The 16,546-nt window shown below is 53.0% G+C and overlaps 1 protein-coding gene across 1 annotated transcript; it reads right to left on the minus strand.

Annotated features, from left to right (window-relative positions):
- On the minus strand, positions 1 to 1,335 carry Gpr4 (G protein-coupled receptor 4). Its single transcript, XM_051207450.1, has one exon. It carries the CDS (start codon positions 1,179 to 1,181, stop codon positions 90 to 92), a length of 1,092 nt encoding a protein of 363 aa, XP_051063407.1. The 5' UTR covers positions 1,182 to 1,335; the 3' UTR covers positions 1 to 89.
- Between the last annotated feature and the right edge of the window lie 15,211 nt (positions 1,336 to 16,546).

Genomic DNA, 16,546 nt, shown 5'->3' on the forward strand with positions numbered 1-16,546 from the left:
GTATTCTTACGAATATTCACAGGCCATATTTACATACGTTTGCAAACAGCAGAGAGGGGCGGAGCATGAGAATCGCTTATGGGCCCCGCTCACTGTGATGGTGGCGGCAGCACCTTCAGCGGCACCTGATCCCCTTGGGCGGTCGGAGGGACTGCCCAGACAGCCCCGGAGGTCTTGCCGGTGGTGCTCCTCTTGGAGGTCAAGGGTGTCTCCAGGGTGAGGGAAACATTGGCCATCTCCTGGGGCTTGTCGCTGGCCAGGAAGCGGAGGAGGTTGTGCAGGGCCTTGAACACGTCACTGCGAGCTCCTTCGTTTACCAGGCAGTAGAGGATGGGGTCGGCCACACAGTTGAGGCTGGTGAAGGCTAGGGAGCTGTGGTAGGCGGAGAAGACTCGCTCCTCAAAGCCACAGTCCCAGGGCCGGCCCAGGTAGACGGCGCTTCGAGACAGCAGGAGAGCGTGGTACGGTGCAAAGCATACCAACACGATGGCAATGAGGCTCAGCGCCAGGCGCTTGATCTTCACCTTCTCCTGGCGCTCTGTGGACACACTGCTCTGCACGGCCCGCAAGATGCCTCGGTAGCACAGCAACATGAGTGCCCAGGGGAAGAGGAAGCCCACGAAGACGCGGTACAGATTCATCCAGGCCACCCAGCTCTCCATGGGGAACTTCTCGAAGCAGAAGGTGTGGTTGTAGCGATCGCGAAAGAGCTCGTCATGGAAGAGCGGTGCCGAGTTGGCCCCCAGCTCAGTGGCCCAGACCACCGAGCTCACAGCCACCGCTGTCTTGACCCGGCGCAGGCGCGCGAAACGCAAAGGGTGGGCCACGGCCAGGTAGCGGTCCACGGAGATGCAGCAGAGGAAGGCGATGCTGATGTAGATGTTGCTGTAGAAGATGAAGCCGAAGAGTTTGCAGGAGCCGGGGCCGTGGATCCAGTTGTCGTGGTGGAGGAAGTAGTCGACCCACAGCGGCAGCGTGCAGATGTACAGCAGGTCGGCGATGCTCAGGTTCATCAGGTAGACGCCCAACTCATTGCGCTGGCGCACCTGGCGGTAGGCAGCCCACAAGGCCAGGCAGTTGGTGGGCAGCCCCACCCCGATGACGAAGATGTAAAGGGACGGCGGGAAGAGGGGGTCCACTCGTGAGTCCACATGGCAGCCCTCCCACGTGCGGTTGCCCATCCTGGCCCCTGGGGCTTCCTGGGCTCTTCCCCTGGCCCGCTGGGGCTACAGGGCCACGGGGGGCGGGAGGCCATCGGGCCCCCTGAGCCCCCTCTCTGGAGGCTCAGGGGGACATCACAGGAAGTGGTTCACAAGGACAGAGGTCCGGGTTTGCTTTGTGGCAGGCGAAGCAAACGCAAAAGAACTTGAGAGGAGGAGCGTCAAGGAAGGATAAGAAGTAGGATAAGAGGTGGGACTAACGTCAATGGTAGTGTGTGCGCAAGCAATCCGAACACGAGGACAGGGGCACAGAGAGAACTGGTGAAGGCGGTGTTTATGGAGGAGATGAAGACTCCAAAGGTGTCACACTTACTGAGAGGCCTTAGGAGTAAGCATGGGCCCATTGGTACATGGAGGACCAGTAAGATGGAACGTTCTAGAAGACTCGGGAAACAACACAGGAGAGCACTAAGAAAAAGACACCGAGTTGGGAAGATGCAACTTGCAGTGCTGGCGTCTGCTAGGACCCCAGCAGGAAATAGAGAACGATGATACGTCACCAAAGTGTCCTCTGGGGATGGGCAAAGAGGAAGGGCTTGCTAGGTCGGGGACTGTAGGAAGGCAGGCTAGGAAACAGGAAAATGAGTAAGCGCTGAGGCGCAGGAGGCTTGTGGGTAGAAGGAAGACTCTGAAAGGCACCGGGAAACTCAGAGTTGATCCTGGTGGGATCCGAGGGGCGAAGGTGAAGTCCCATTCACGACCGCATTGAGAGCTGAGCCGGGTAGGCCTGTGGCGAGAGGAAACCGTGGTGAGGCAGGCATGGCCGTCCACACTGGCCTCCCCCATACTTTCCTGTGGAGCCGAATGGGGGTGCTTGAGCACTGCCCTAAGGAACTGGTGCCTGAGGGCATGGGATTGGGGGGGTCTAACAATAGAGTGACTTCCCACATACTACTAAAGACCTAAGATGGTGAGCATGGTGGCCTGCACCTTAGATCCCAGAAGTCAGGAGTTCAAAGTCGTCCTCCACTACACATCGAGTTTGAAGCCATGAAAATCGGTCCCAAAATGAGCAGTGGAGGGTGAGGTGGGTGGAGATGGCTCAGTGGGTAAAGGAACAAGCTGCCAAGCCTTGGGAGCTGAGTTTAATTCCAGGATCTCACACTGGGGAAGAAAGCAATTCTGCATGTGGACCTCTGACAGCCCGCAGACACACACTTAGGGAGAGGGAGGGATTTCCCCAGACCTGTCCAAGGTCCTGATACCCAAGGTGGACAATCTCTGCTCTTAGACATTTTCCCAGCCTGCCTTTCGGTTTCTAGAGCCCCCTTGGACACAAAAGGGCTCCCAGGTTTGACAGTAGAACAGAGCAGGAGGCTGTTAGACGCTGGGGGTCAGGGTCAGGGAGTCAGGGGAAGCCTGGAGTTGGTGTCAGCAGGGACACAGCCCTCCCAGCCTATTCCTCTTTTCCCCCATTGTCCTGGTGAGGTCCTTGGATCCTTTCTTCTAGGAAGATAAACAAGCTTAGAGCTGAGAAGATTCATGGACCAAGCCCCTGATGATCACAGGGTCTGTACACATCTCTCTCTCTCTCTCTCTCTCTCTCTCTCTCTCTCTCTCTCTGATTCTCTGGTCATCCAGGCTGGCCTTGAACTTGCCATGTAGTTGGGGAATAACCTTGAACTCCTTGATCCTCCTGCCTCCTCCTCCTGAGTATTAGGATCACAGGAGGGCGTTGCTATGCCCAGTTTATACAGAGCTGGGATTGCTACCCTGGACCTCATGAATTCTAGGCAGGCACTCTACCAACCGACCTACATCCTCTACACATTTGCTGGCTGGCTTATTGGATTGTTTGAAATTCGGTCTTACAGTGTATGTAGCCCAGGCTGGCCTGAAACATGCGAGCATCTCTGCTTCTGCCTCCTGAGTGCTGGGACTATAGGTGAGCATCACCAGGACCAGCTTCACAAGCATTTTTAAACTTGGGAGGCAGAGGCAGGCAGATCTCTGAGTTCGAGGCCAGCCTGGTCTACAGAGCGCGTTCCAGGACAGCCAGGGCTACACGGAGCCTCTCTTGAAAAAAAAGGAAAGAAAACCATACAAACAAGATCACACTTAGAAATCCCATCAAGGACAGTGGGAAGACAGGTACTGTGTGGTCTGCGTGGAATGATGCGGAGGCTGGAAAACCGCCTCTAAAAAATTCCCAAGACGCACTTGAGAACCGCCGTCTGAGGGGCCAGTGAGATGGCAGACATCAGGAAAGGTGCTTGCGGCTAAGCCTCACGACCCGAGTTTCGTTCCCAGTACCCACATGGCAAGAGAACGGACTCCCAGAAGTTCTCCTCCACATATGCACCTGAGCACAAAGCACTCACCTCAAGTCCACAAAAGAGGCGGGGGAGGGAAGGACACAGACAGACAGACAGACAGACAGACACAGAGAGAAACCGGGTAAGTCTACTGGGACAGATGAGGAAACTGTAGTCTCCTGAGGGGAAGGAATGAACCTGGATTCACACAGCAAATTCCCGGAAGCCTGAGTCTTTCTTTTTTCCAAGGAAAGTCCTTCCTGCTCTGCCTCCAGATGGACTCTAAATCCATGCCTGGCTCTCCAACCCCTTGCTCACTGCTCAGGAGCCTGGGAGCATCCGTTTTGCCAACTCCGCCTCCCTCAATTCACTTCCCAAGGTGGCCAGGAAGACCTTGTTAAGGGAATCAGCCTTTTCTTTCCTTCATGAATCTTCAAAGGCTTCTAAGAAGCTGGGGGCATGGCTCCCTGCCTAGAATCCCCCAGTGAGGGGTTGGGGGCGTGGCTCTGTGGTAGAGCCCCTGCCTAGAATCCCCCAGTGGGGATCAATGGTAAAATACTTGACTAGTATATGCAAGGTTCTACCTGCTCAATGAGCTTCCTCCAGTCCAGTCCCGATACCTCCACACTCTCTCCCTGACTGACCCTTGCCCCTCCCTTCTTCACTACTTCAGAAGTCTCCACCACCCTCACAACCATCTCTTCACAGCTCTTGTGTCTGCCTAGAGCTTCTGGGGGACAGGAACCTTGAGTGTTTTATGGACTGTGTGAAGAACTGGCCTTGCCTACAGTAGTGCTCAATAAATGCCTGGGTACGAAAGTCTTTAGAGGCTGGGAGAGGTGTACACCCTGGCCAGCCCTTCTCCCATCATGGCTTTCCCTCTCCTCTTCCCACACTAGACCCCAGGCATCAGCAAGCCCTGGGGACACCCAGGGGAAGAGGCTGCATGCTGGAAGGAGATTAAAGGGCAGGACCCATCTGCTCCCTAACTGACTTGGAAAGGTCAGGCTGTGTCCTGATCCCTAAGGTCATCCCCCTGTGGGGGTCCTTACACACCTATCATCCCCACCACCAAGCTGAAAACTTAGGGGTGCCTTGGAGATGGAACGGGAGGGGTTTGTTTCTGGATAGACCAATGGGAGCCCGTACTCCTACCACCAATCAAAACCTCCCACCTAGGCCAAGTTGTTTGTTTTTGTTGTTGTCCTTCCTTCCTTCCTCTCTTCCTCCATCCCTCCCTCCCTCCCTTTCTCCTTCCTCCCTTCTTCCTTCCTCCTTTCCTTCCTTCTTCCTCCCTCCCTTCCTTCCTTTCTTCCTTCTTTCCTTCCTTTTTTTTCCTAGACAGGGTTTCTCTGCATTGCTTTGGAGCCTGTCCTGGAACTCGCTCTGTAGACCAGGTTGGTCTCGAACTCACAGAGATCCGCCTGCCTCTGCCTCCCGAGTGCTGGGATCAAAGGTGTCCAAGTCTTAGCCCTAAACCTCTCACCCTCTGTTCCATCTCTCTCTCTCTCCATCTGTCCCTCCTTCCTCTTGTGACATCAAGGGAATTCTTTTCCTCTAGAAGCCCTAATTTCTTCAAAAGACAGGTACAGTCTTTATTTTAATCACATTGTACATGGGCATCTTTGAAAAACTAAGGAATTGTCAGTCAATTGTGCAGTATTTGTGCCTGGTAATGATAGAATGCGTACCCTGAGTCTAACAGTGGCTGTCAGGGGCCATGGCTCAACAGTAGAGTGCTTCTCTAGCATGTATGAGTTCAATTCCCATGACCACACACACACACACACACACACACACGAGGTCTAGTCATTTAGCTTGGCTGACGAAATATTCACCCAGCATGCAGGAAGCCCTAAGTCAAATCCCCAGTACTTCTTAAGCCAGTCCTTTGGGCCAGCCTGGAACCCCAAGAGGTCAGCCTGGGGTAAATGAGACCCTGTCTCAAAGTGCAAAGACAAAGTAATGGACTGGGGATGTGACCAGGTGCGTGCAAAGTGAGGACCTGCATTCAGATTCTCATCACCCAAATAAAAGCCCTTGAGGGAGAGCTGAATGTCCCCTGAATGGCCCTCCCATCCCCCACCTCCCCCCATGGCCCCAGGTCCCTGCTGAGGCTGGAACGGGTACACAGGCAGCAAAGACGTTCCTAGCAGCCAACGGAAATGAACTTCCTATTGCCAATTTCCTCCCAGGGAACAGAGTCTGGTATCCACCCTGTCCTCAGCCTACCTGAGTCATAGGGATGCTAGGCATGGGGCAGGGAGGTTCTGACAGACAGACAGGCAGGCCAGCAGGCAGGCAGACTGACAGACGGACCTTTCCTCTTCCCTGCCTGACACCTGGCCACTACTCCCCTTCCCCCAATCACAGAATCCTCTGATTCTTAGAATTCCACTGCATAGGTCCACAGGGTAAGTGGGACAGGAAGCTCGCTCTTCCTGGTTCCTATGAGGAAACTGAGGTAAAAAGTGTCTCCTCCGAATATTCCTTTCCTCTCGTTCCCATTCTCCTGTCTTCCTAGGACTTCAGACCCCTTGGGGAATCTGTCAAAAATGGGGAATTGGGGTTGGTTTGTTGTTGTTGTTTATTTATTTTATTTTACTTTTGAGACAGTTTCTCTGTAGCCCTGGCTGTTCTGGAACTCACTCTGTAGATGGGGCTGGCCTCAGACTCAGAGATCCACCTGAGTGCTGGGACTAAAGATGTATGCCACCACCGCCCGGCTTTTTTTTTTTTTTTTTTTTTTTTTTTTTAAACACACACACAAAAGTGATCCTGGAAGCTGGGGACATGGCTAGTGGGTAAGATCATTCATTGTGAAAGCAAGAGGACCTGAGTTCGAATCCACAGTACCCACTAAAAGCAAGAATGTCCTGTGTGCCTGTGGCCCCAGAGTTGCATAGTGCCAGGTGAGTCCCAGGAGCTAGTTGGTTGGATAGTCTAGCTGAAATACCCAGCATCACATTCAGATGCTGGGTACAGGAGCCCGGCATTGGTGGCCCACACCTTTAATCCCAGCACTTGGGAGGCAGAGGCAGGTGGATCTCTGTGAGTTCAGGGCAAGCCTGATCTACGGAGTGAGTTTCAGGACATCCAGGAATACACAGAGAAACCCTGTCTTGAAAAAAAAAATCACCTTGCACACATAAGTGGGCTCTCTCTCTCTCTCTCTCTCTCTCTCTCTCTCTCACACACACACACACACACACACACACACACACTAACCCACCACAGCTGGAGTGTTGGGAGTATCCCTCCATCCCTTGCCCAGCCCCAGGTGGAGTCAATAGTATCTTAAACCCTTCCTGAGTCTTTGTTGGGAAGGCAAGTGCAGGAATTTTACAGCCTCCTCAGGTTCCTGAAGAAAATGTTAAGTCCAAGTGTGGCACACTTGGGGATAGGAAAGGCTCCCTCGAACCCTAAGCCCCTGCAGGCCTCAGCTACTAAGGCCAGAAAAAAAAAAAAAAAAAGATCCCAGGTCTCACAAGGCACCTCCCCCACGCCCAGTTAGGCGAGATTCAGAGACGTGGAGGGTTGAAAGGCCAAGAGAAGGAAATGATAGGAGCCCCCATCATCAACCCTTCCCCCACTCTCCACCTTTGTTTCCGAAGCCACCGGGCTGGCTCCCCCCTTCCCCTCCACCATGGGCTCCCAGTCTCCCCCATTCTGCAGGCCCCAGGGGACCAGCCAGCTCCGGTCTGCTCATTAGAGCTGAAATGTGATCAGTGTATCTCGCTGCCCACCTGGTGCCTTGGCAGCAAGCGGAAATGGTAAGGGGGGTGCAGTCAGGCCGCGCCACGTCCCGGCTCCGCCTCAGTTTCCCCATTGCTATTAAGGAGCGGCTCTCTCCCACCCCTAACCCAGTCTGCTACGCCCACACCACCCAGCAGGGGTACGGAATTGTTAGGACTTCCCCGCTGACATTCTAGAATCCACTGGTTCTCAAGTCCCGAGGTTTCTGTGTCCAAGCCCTGTTTGGGGTCGAATGTTCTAACATTCTGGAACCTTGATTCTTTGCTTTCTGTTATTATTATCCTCGCCTTTGCCAGCACGCACCCTTGTCAGTTTCCAATATTCTAGGCGTCTCCCGGCCCAAGATTCTGAAGTTCTATTGTTAGAACCCTCTATGATTTCAAAAATAAAAAAAAAATTTAAAAAAATAAAACACACGCTATGACTTTCATAATCTATTATTAAACCCTGGGTGATTTTTATCTTTTCCAAGCAAATGAATACACATTTCCCTTTTTGCTCTCTGCAGAAATGGGAACGCGTTGTAAATAGGTGAACCTCACTTCCTCTTTTCTCCCCGTTTCTGCTCTGACTTTGAACAAAAAAAAAAAAAGAACCATGAATTCTCGGATGGGGCAGTATTCTACGATGCTGAAGGTTCTCAGAATCCGGGGTGTGTGTGTGGCGGGGGTGTCAGGGTGGCTGGCCCCCCAGAATGATATTCTCTCCACCTCGGGAAGGGACTCTAGGAGCCCGCTGCGTCTGACCCCTTGCTCACGGTCCCTCCCTTTTCGCACCAGCTGAGTTATTATTTGTCTAGACACAAACCAAATTATAGGCCCTGTCCCGGGGGAACAGTGGGCTTGGGGGGCGGGAGTGGGGGACGGCCAGGAGGCAGGAGTGGAGTTAATCCCCTCGGGTTGCCTCTTTTCTTCTGAAACCCCTCCCCCGCCCCCCAGCCCCCAGCCCAGGCCACCTCTGGTCCTCAGAAATACCTTTACTGCCCCACTCGGCAAATCTCTCTCTCTCTCTCTCTCTCTCTGGCTTTCAGCCACTCATACCCAAGTCTGGCCTGGCTCCCTACTCTCTTAGCGGAGGATCTCATTGCCCGAATTAATCCGCCTTTAGTGGTAGCCCCAGAATCCATTTCTCCAGATATGGTCAAGGGAACTCAGGTCTCCGGACATGGGTTGCTGCTGGACAAGAGTCCCAATCCCCGCCTGAGGCTGGCAACAGCTCGCTTCTGCCCTGTGCCTCAGTTTCCCTGCTTGTAAAATGTAAGGGGAAGGGCCCACATGGTTCCCACAGGTCCTGTGTAGCGCCCAGCTGTGATGCTGCAAAGGAGCATCATTCTGCATGGGCTGAAGGGCTGGATCACCAAGAGGGGTTTTGGTTCCTGGTGCTTGTCCCAGAGAGTCTCAGGCCCCACGGTTCAACTGTTCAGAGACGGAAAGCGAGGTCTCATTGGGCCCAGACTGGCCGCAGACCGGGTTTCCACCACTGCCTATGTAGCCCAGGCTAGCCCAACACTCTTTAACCCTCCTGTCTCTAGCTTCCAAGTTCTAGGATAACTGGCCACGCTCCAGGCTCCAAGGTTCCTGGGTGGTCTGAGTTTGGGAACCCTTCCTCCATCCATCTCCCCTATCCAGTCTCAGGAGGGTCCCCGGCATCCAAACCTGAAGACCAGGGACTTCAGAGACAGGCATGGTGGGAGGTTCCAGGCGGGGTGCAGCTGGTTAGGGGCTCAGAAGAAATGCCAGGGTGTTCGCCACCTTTACACACACACACACACACACACACACACACACACACACACACACACACACATGCCTTTCCTTGAGGGTGGGGTACAGAGCAGTCCCACTGAAGGGGCAAAGCAGGAAGGGGTTAACAGAGACCTAGCCAAATCCTGGAAGGGAGGAAGTTGGGGAGGAAGTCCACCCCCCCCCAGCCAGGAATTCCTGAAACAGGAGGGTGGGGTAGGTGTGACCTCAGACGCCATGGGGTGACTACAATGTGGGCGCCAGGGTCACGGTGTCACTCAAGGGTCCATTTTCCTTGGATTGCAACCCCGCTGGCCCCTACCCCAATGCCGAACACGCCCACAACCTGGAAGGAAAAAGTTCCGCGATGTTTTAGGATTTAGGGGAGAGGAAGATAAGACGCCACAGGAGCTGGAGAGTGAGAGAGACTAGAGTAAGAGAATGAGAGAGCCCCACGGGGATGGGGGAGGGGTTCTATAGAAACGCTCAGACGGAAGAAGGGGGGACGGAGGGTCCCACACAAACGGGTGTGAAGCCAGGGCTAAGGCAGACGGTACCCAGAGGTAGGCAGGGAGAGAGATGGAGGGACCCAGAAGAGGTAGAGCCCCCCCCCCACTGTGGCGGAAGAACACCTATAACCTCAGCATTTAAAGGACCGAGGCAGGAGGATGGCCAGTTCAACGAAAGCCTGTAGCCAGGGGATGTCTCACAAGGAACTGGTGTGGTGAGCCCGTATCATCCCAGTATGTACTCCGGGAAACTGAGGCAGGAGGATTGCAGGGAGCTTGAGACCAATGTGGGCAGGAGGGTGAGCTCGGCTCGAAGCTAAATTTGTTGTTTGGTCAGATCAGAGACAGACAGACAGACAGACGGACAGACAGACAGACAGAGAGAGACAGACAGAGACAGAGACACGGAGAGAGATAAACAGGGAGACAGACAGAGACAGAGACAGACAGAGACAGACAGAAACACAGGGAAAAGAGACAGAGAGAGAGACAGAGAGAGAGAAACAGAGACAGACAGAGACACACACACACACACACAGAGACACAGAGAGAGACAGAGAGAGAGAGAGAGAGAGAGAGAGAGACCCGGCAGTGGAGGGAGATGCAGGAAAGAGGCTCTGGGGAACCGAGGGGCGGGGAGGGGACAGGGAGGGGAGACTGAGGCATCGGAGCGGCCGCCCCGAAGTCTCGGACCCGCGAACGGGGAGAACCGCAAAGGAGAGGCAGCACCCACCTGAGCGAGGGCCGGGCTGGGCGTCGGTGTCCGCGACCTGCTCGGGTCTCTGCGCAGCGCGGGACCCGGCGGGCGCCCCCGCGGGGCAGGAGACGGCGACAACCCCTGGCCCGGGGCTGGAGTCTGGAGCTCAGGCCCCGCCCCAGCCAGGCCCGCCCCCATTAACCCGTCCTGCGCCGCTCCCCTGCACCCACCGCCCCCGCCCCCCAGGAGGAACGCAAGCCTGGAAATCTCACCAGCCGCTTCAGAGTGCTCTCCCATCACCCGCTTCGTTCTCCCTCTCCAACTCCACACTTGCAGTTCAAGCATGGTCTGGGAAGCGAAGCTTGGCTTGGGACCCTCCCTTCTTTGGAGAGCCCCCTCCCTGCCAGGCTCGGCGAATAACCTTCTGCCTGTCACCCTAAGGAACTGAGGGCAGCGGGGTCTGGTAAGGGGCCAGCGAGACGTTTCAGCGGTTAGAGGCGATTGCAGCTAACTCTGAACTCATTTCTCTGGACCCACAGGGTGGGAAGAGAAAACTGACTCCTGCAAGTTGTCCTCTGATCTCCGCACTGTCCCGTGTCGTGCCGCCTCAGATAAATAACCCATTTACGGGAGCCACAGATGGAGGGAGCCCTATGGGGGAGGGGGAGGGGGAGGGGTCAGGTCCTCAGCCAGGCCTCGGTTTCTTCCACAGCCAAAGTGGTTGGCGAGGTCCTTTTCTCAGGGGCATGTCAAACCTATACAAAGGCGTCATTCTGGGCTAAGTGCTGCAGGCCTTTAATCCCCCAGCCCTGGGGAGGCTGAGGCAGGAGGGTGGCTGACAAGTTGAGGCTGAATAGTGAGAAACTATATTTAAAATGTTTCTACAGGGCTGCGAGGTATCCCAGCCTGCCCTCTAGGAGCTCCAAGTCCCCACGGGCCTCCTCAGCGCCATTACTTTGCTCAGATGGCACTTTTTAATCTCCTTCCGGGTTATTAACCTGGCTGGTGGGAGGAAGGCCATTCTTGTGTTGGGGTGCATTGCTGAGCTGCGTCTGTAGCCTAGAAGTGAAATCCCGGCCGTTTTCAGGGAGTGTGAGGAGTTCCGAAGAGCCGCCTCGCCCCTTTTTTATCATGGTCATCTCTTCTTGCACAGTTCAGTCCCGAGAGTTCGTTATAGAAGCAAGGACTTCTGGGACACCTGGCACAGAGACCTCCAAAAAAGCAGCAGTAATGGCTTAGCAATTCGACTTTACATAGTTATTTAATCTGGAGTGGTGTAGGAGATGGGACCAGTGCTTTTATGAATGAAATGCAAGAGCTGTCATTGAGCCACACCTTAGCCCCTCACTGGGGGATTCTAGGCAGGGGCTCTACCCCTGAGCCACGCCCCCAGCCCCTCACAGGGGGATTCTAGGCAGGGGCTCTACCACTGAGTGTACTGTTGTTCAGTGTTAGATTTGTTTGTTGTTCCAGACAGGATTTCATTATATAACACTGAATGGCCTGAGGCTCAGAGAGATTCACCATAGTGCTTGGATCGAAACTCAATCCTTCTATGTGTGTATATAACGTATGTGGCCTTGTGCAAACATGTGCACATGTATCTGTGAGGATGTGTGTGCATGTGTGTGTGTACATAGAAGTCATTTTAGATGACAGGGTTTCTCTGTGCAGCCCTGGCTGTCCTGGAACTCAGTCTGTAGACCACCCTGGCCTTGAACTCATGGGGATCCACCTGCCTCTGCCTCCTGAGCACTGGGATTTAGGGTGTGCGCCGCCAATGCCCGGCTGCTTTTTTTAATGTATGTGGGTATTTCCCCCTCTTGTCCATGCACCTGCAATGCCTGTGGAAGCAAGAACAGGCGGCATCGGATACCCTGGGGCTGGAGTTACAGACAGCTATGAGCTTCCATGTAGAGGGGCTGGGAATGGAACCCGGGGCCTCTGGAGGGGCAGACAATGCTCTTAACCACTGAGCCCCCTGCAGTCCCCCCCCACACACACACCCTCATGCTTGAGCACTTTACTGACAGCCTCTCCTCAGCAACCCCTTCTCCCTGCAATCATCGCAGGCGAGTTTTCACCTGTTCTAAGCCTCCGAATTGGACAGTTTAAGATAGATAGCAAAGGGGGCTGCTGTGGCTTTGCTGTGTGACTTTGGGCAGGTGACCTCACCTCTCTGAACCATTTCATTCCTTTCTTGGTGGACATAGGAAATGAGAGGGTTAATCACAAAGCAGAGAGGCTCGCTCACGGCCCTGGAGAGTTAAAAGGACAGGTCCAAGGCGGTGCCGTGGCCACCCTGTATAAATCCTAAGAGACGAGACACGGTTTTAAACATAGTCCAGGAGGGCCTTGAACTCCACATGCAGCTAAAGGTGACCTTGAACTCCTGATGCTCACCACCCACAGTTATTTGGGTTACTAGTGTGAGCCACCACTGCCTGCTTCTAAAGAGCAATTCAGAGTGCCCAGGGGTGGGGGTAGGATCCCTGATCTTCTGGCACACCCCCCAAATTTGCCGCAATTCAGTACAACTCGTGGTAGGCAAAACACAGCTCCTCTCTCAGCCTCGCCGGGAACATTTGCAGAAGACAGTTTTTAGAAAGGCAGCTAGAAACTGGAGAGGACCTTCGGCTATGAGTCAGAGGCCGTCTTCATACAAGCCTGCAGCCCTCGGAATGGAAGCGTCCTCTTCCCTTACTCTTGGATTGGGGGGCATGATAGGGGCAAAGGACAGGCGTTGGGTAGAGGCCATGCACAAAGCAGTCTCTCACGACCCAGCCCAGGGGGACCAACGCCAGGTGACCCTGAAGGGATGCCTGGACAATCACCAGCTATTTTCTAGACATAGTTTTTCCATGAAGATCCAAAGGTGACCACAAGGGGGCAACGAAGCGTCAAGAGCACTCGAGGAAAAGTGGTTGTCAGCGGGTATCACTTTCCTAGAACGCCAGTGGGAGGTGGGGGAGGGGGGACAAGGGACAGGTCGGGACACTGATGACAGGAGGGAAGGATCTTACCCAAGAATACCAGGAAACAGGCTTTATTTTATTTTATTTTTGAGACAGGCTATCTGTATCTTTGACTATCCTGGAACTCTGTAGACCAGGCTGACCTACAAACAAACCCACAGGGCTCCACCTGCCTTTGCCTCTCGAGTGCTGGGATTAAAGGTGTGCGCCACCACTCGGGGCCCAGAAAATAGGCCTTTAAAAGACTATGGGATTACGGATCGGTGGTGGCTCAAATGTTTAATCCCAGCACTTAAGAGTCAGAGACAGGTGGATCTCTGAGTTCCAGGACAGTCACAGCTACCACAGAGAAACCCTGTCTTGAGAAACCAAACAAGAAAACAAGAAAGAAAAGGAAGAAAGAGGAAGAAAGAAAGGAAGGAAGGAAGGAAGAGGAAGAAAGAAAGGAAGGAAGGAAGGAAGGAAGAGAAAGGAAGAAAGAAAAAGAGAGAAAAGAAAGAAAAAGTAAAACCAAAGTTCATGCTCGGCCCCAGCTACCCTAGGATTGCAGCCTTCAGGGCCCAGCCCTTTATGCAGGTGTTGGGGATCTGAACTTTGGGACCTCATGGTGTGGCTAAAATTCCTTCCTGGGAGAAAACTACATAAGCAGTAGTTAGGACAGAGCTGTGTCTAACAGCAGGTAGAAAATGGCTGGGTACGGGGGGCTCTTCTGATTCCCCCACCCCTGTGTGAAAGGACTTCCCAGTCCAACAAACCCAGCGGGAGTGACCCTTTGCAAGTGAGCTCCCCCACCCGAAGGGAGCACGGCACGGACTGAGACATTGCCCCAGGCCCCAGGAGGAGTTTGAACTCAATAGACACACCGGACTATTCAGACACACGCTGACGGTCACGAGTGCCCAAGTTCCCGCATCTACGTCTGCGCTGGGCTAGGACACAGCTTAAGTGACCCGCGATCCTGGCCCTTCCCATCCAGGGTTCAGTCAGTGAAGAGACACTGATCTGTCCCCAGAGCCATCAGGGCCTGCATGTGACAGGGGCCGGCCAGCAGGCGGCTGCAGCCTGAGAAGGCTTTATCCGAGTTTACTGAGAGAAGACAGCACGTGTCTGAGTTTCCACTGGAACAGTTCCGTCTCCATCTTTCCATGTTAAGGTCTGTCTGTTGCCCCGTTCAGGGAGTCCTCCATGATGGCATCTCCATCTCTCTCTAGCTGTGCTGAGTCAGCATCTCCTGAGGCAGCTGCGCCTTCCCACTCAGGTGTTCCTGCCCGTGAGGTAGCACGGAGGTCGTCCTGGTTATCGCTGTACCCAAAACCATGCACACACATACACTCATGCACACATACACACACATATTCACACACATACACACATATATATATGCTCATGCACATACACACGCATGTGCTCACAAACAGCATATACACTCATGCACACATACACACACATGTTCACACACACATATATATATACACTCATGCACACATAAACACACGTGCTCACACACCACATATATATACACCCATGCACACATACACACATATTCACACACACACATATATATGCTCATGCACACACACACATGTGCTCACAAACAGCATATACACTCATGCACACATACACACACACATATATACTCATGCACACATACACACACGTGTTCACACACTATACACTCATGCACACATACACACACATATATATGCACACATACACACACACATATATACTCATGCACACATACACACACGTGCTCACACACAGCATATATGCACTCATGGACACATACATACACATGTGCTCACACACGCATATATACTCATGCACACATACACACATGTGCTCACACACACATATGCACTCATGCACACACACACGTGCTCACATAGCATATATACATTCATGCACACATACACACATGTGTTCACACACATACATACACTCATGCACACACACACATATACACTCATGCACACACATGCACTCACACACATACACTCATATACAACACATGCACTCACAGATACACACATGTACACTCATGCACACACATATGCACTCACACATACATCTGGGTGTCTTTCTCTACTGTTCCTCAGTGTGTGTGAGAGAGAGAGAGAGGTGCAGGGAGGTTAGGGACAAATGGTGGACTTGTTCAGTCCTTCCATCCTTTTGTGACTTCTGGGGGCTGCACTCAGACCACCAGGCTTGTATGCAAGCTTCACCTACTGAGGACCCCACAGATCCTCTCAGCTTACTATAATGTAATTACATTTATTTCCCAGCATTTTGGAATCACAGGCAGATCTCTGTGAGTTCAAGGCTAGCCTGGTTTACATAGGAAGTATTTCAAGCCAGCCAGGCTACACAGGGAGACACTGTCTGGTTTTTGTTTTTTGTTTTTTGTTTTTTTTTTTTTTTTGAGACAGGGTTTCTCTGTAGCTTTGGAGCTTGTCCTGGAACTAGCTCTGTGGACCAGGCTGGCCTCCAATTCACAGAGCTCTGCCTGCCTCTGCTTCCCGAGTGCTGAGATTAAAGGCGTGTGCCACCAAAGCTGGGTGAGACACTGTCTTGAAAGAGAAAAAAAATTAAAAGAGGAGGCCTTGATAAGTCATCATTTTGTGATTGTCAGCATCCATCCCTCCCTCCCAAGATGCCACCCTGTTGTTGAGACAGAAAGAAATGCAGACTGGTTAAAATTATAATGGGCTGGGTTGCTCTTTCTTTTCCTTCTCTGCCTCCTTCTCCATCTTTTGTTTTTGAGACAGGATCTCACTGTGGAGCCCTCACTGGCCTGGAGCTCACTCTACAGACCAGGCTGACCTCGAACCCAGAGGATCCCCTGCCTCTGCGTGGGATTAATGCCACCCACCACCATACCCAGCCCTTTTATTTTTAAATAACTTATTCTAACGTAAGGCATTTATTTATTCATTCATTCATTTTTGTGTGTGTGCAAGTGGAACACACTCATGAATGTGTGTCAGAGAGTGTGTGTGAAGGTCCGGGCACAACTTTCAGGAGCTGGTTCTCTCCTCCCAGCAAGGATCTCAGTGAGTTCCAGGCCAGTCTTGTCTACATAGTGAGTTCCATGATGAGACCCTGTTTCAAAAATGAACACTCATGCCAGGCAGTGGTGGCGCACGCCTTTAATCCCAGCACTCTGGAGGCAGAGGCAGATGGATCTCTGTGAGTTCAAGGCCAGCCTGGTCTACAGAGTGAGTTCCAGGACAGCCAGGGCTGACACACAGAGAAACCCTATCTCAGAAAACAAACAAACAAACAAACAAAAGAATACAGTGGAGAGGAATTGAAGATGACCCCTGATTTTGACCTCTGACCTCCACAACACATACACACAGGCCAAATACATAGACCAGACTCCAGACAGC

This window comes from Phodopus roborovskii, unplaced genomic scaffold, assembly GCF_943737965.1.
Source record: "Phodopus roborovskii unplaced genomic scaffold, PHOROB, whole genome shotgun sequence".
NCBI lineage: Eukaryota > Metazoa > Chordata > Mammalia > Rodentia > Cricetidae > Phodopus > Phodopus roborovskii.

Excerpts from the sequence above, each read along its gene's own strand:
- Gpr4 (XM_051207450.1), bottom strand. The coding sequence starts at position 1,181 with ATGGGCAACCGCACGTGGGAGGGCTGCCATGTGGACTCACGAGTGGAC.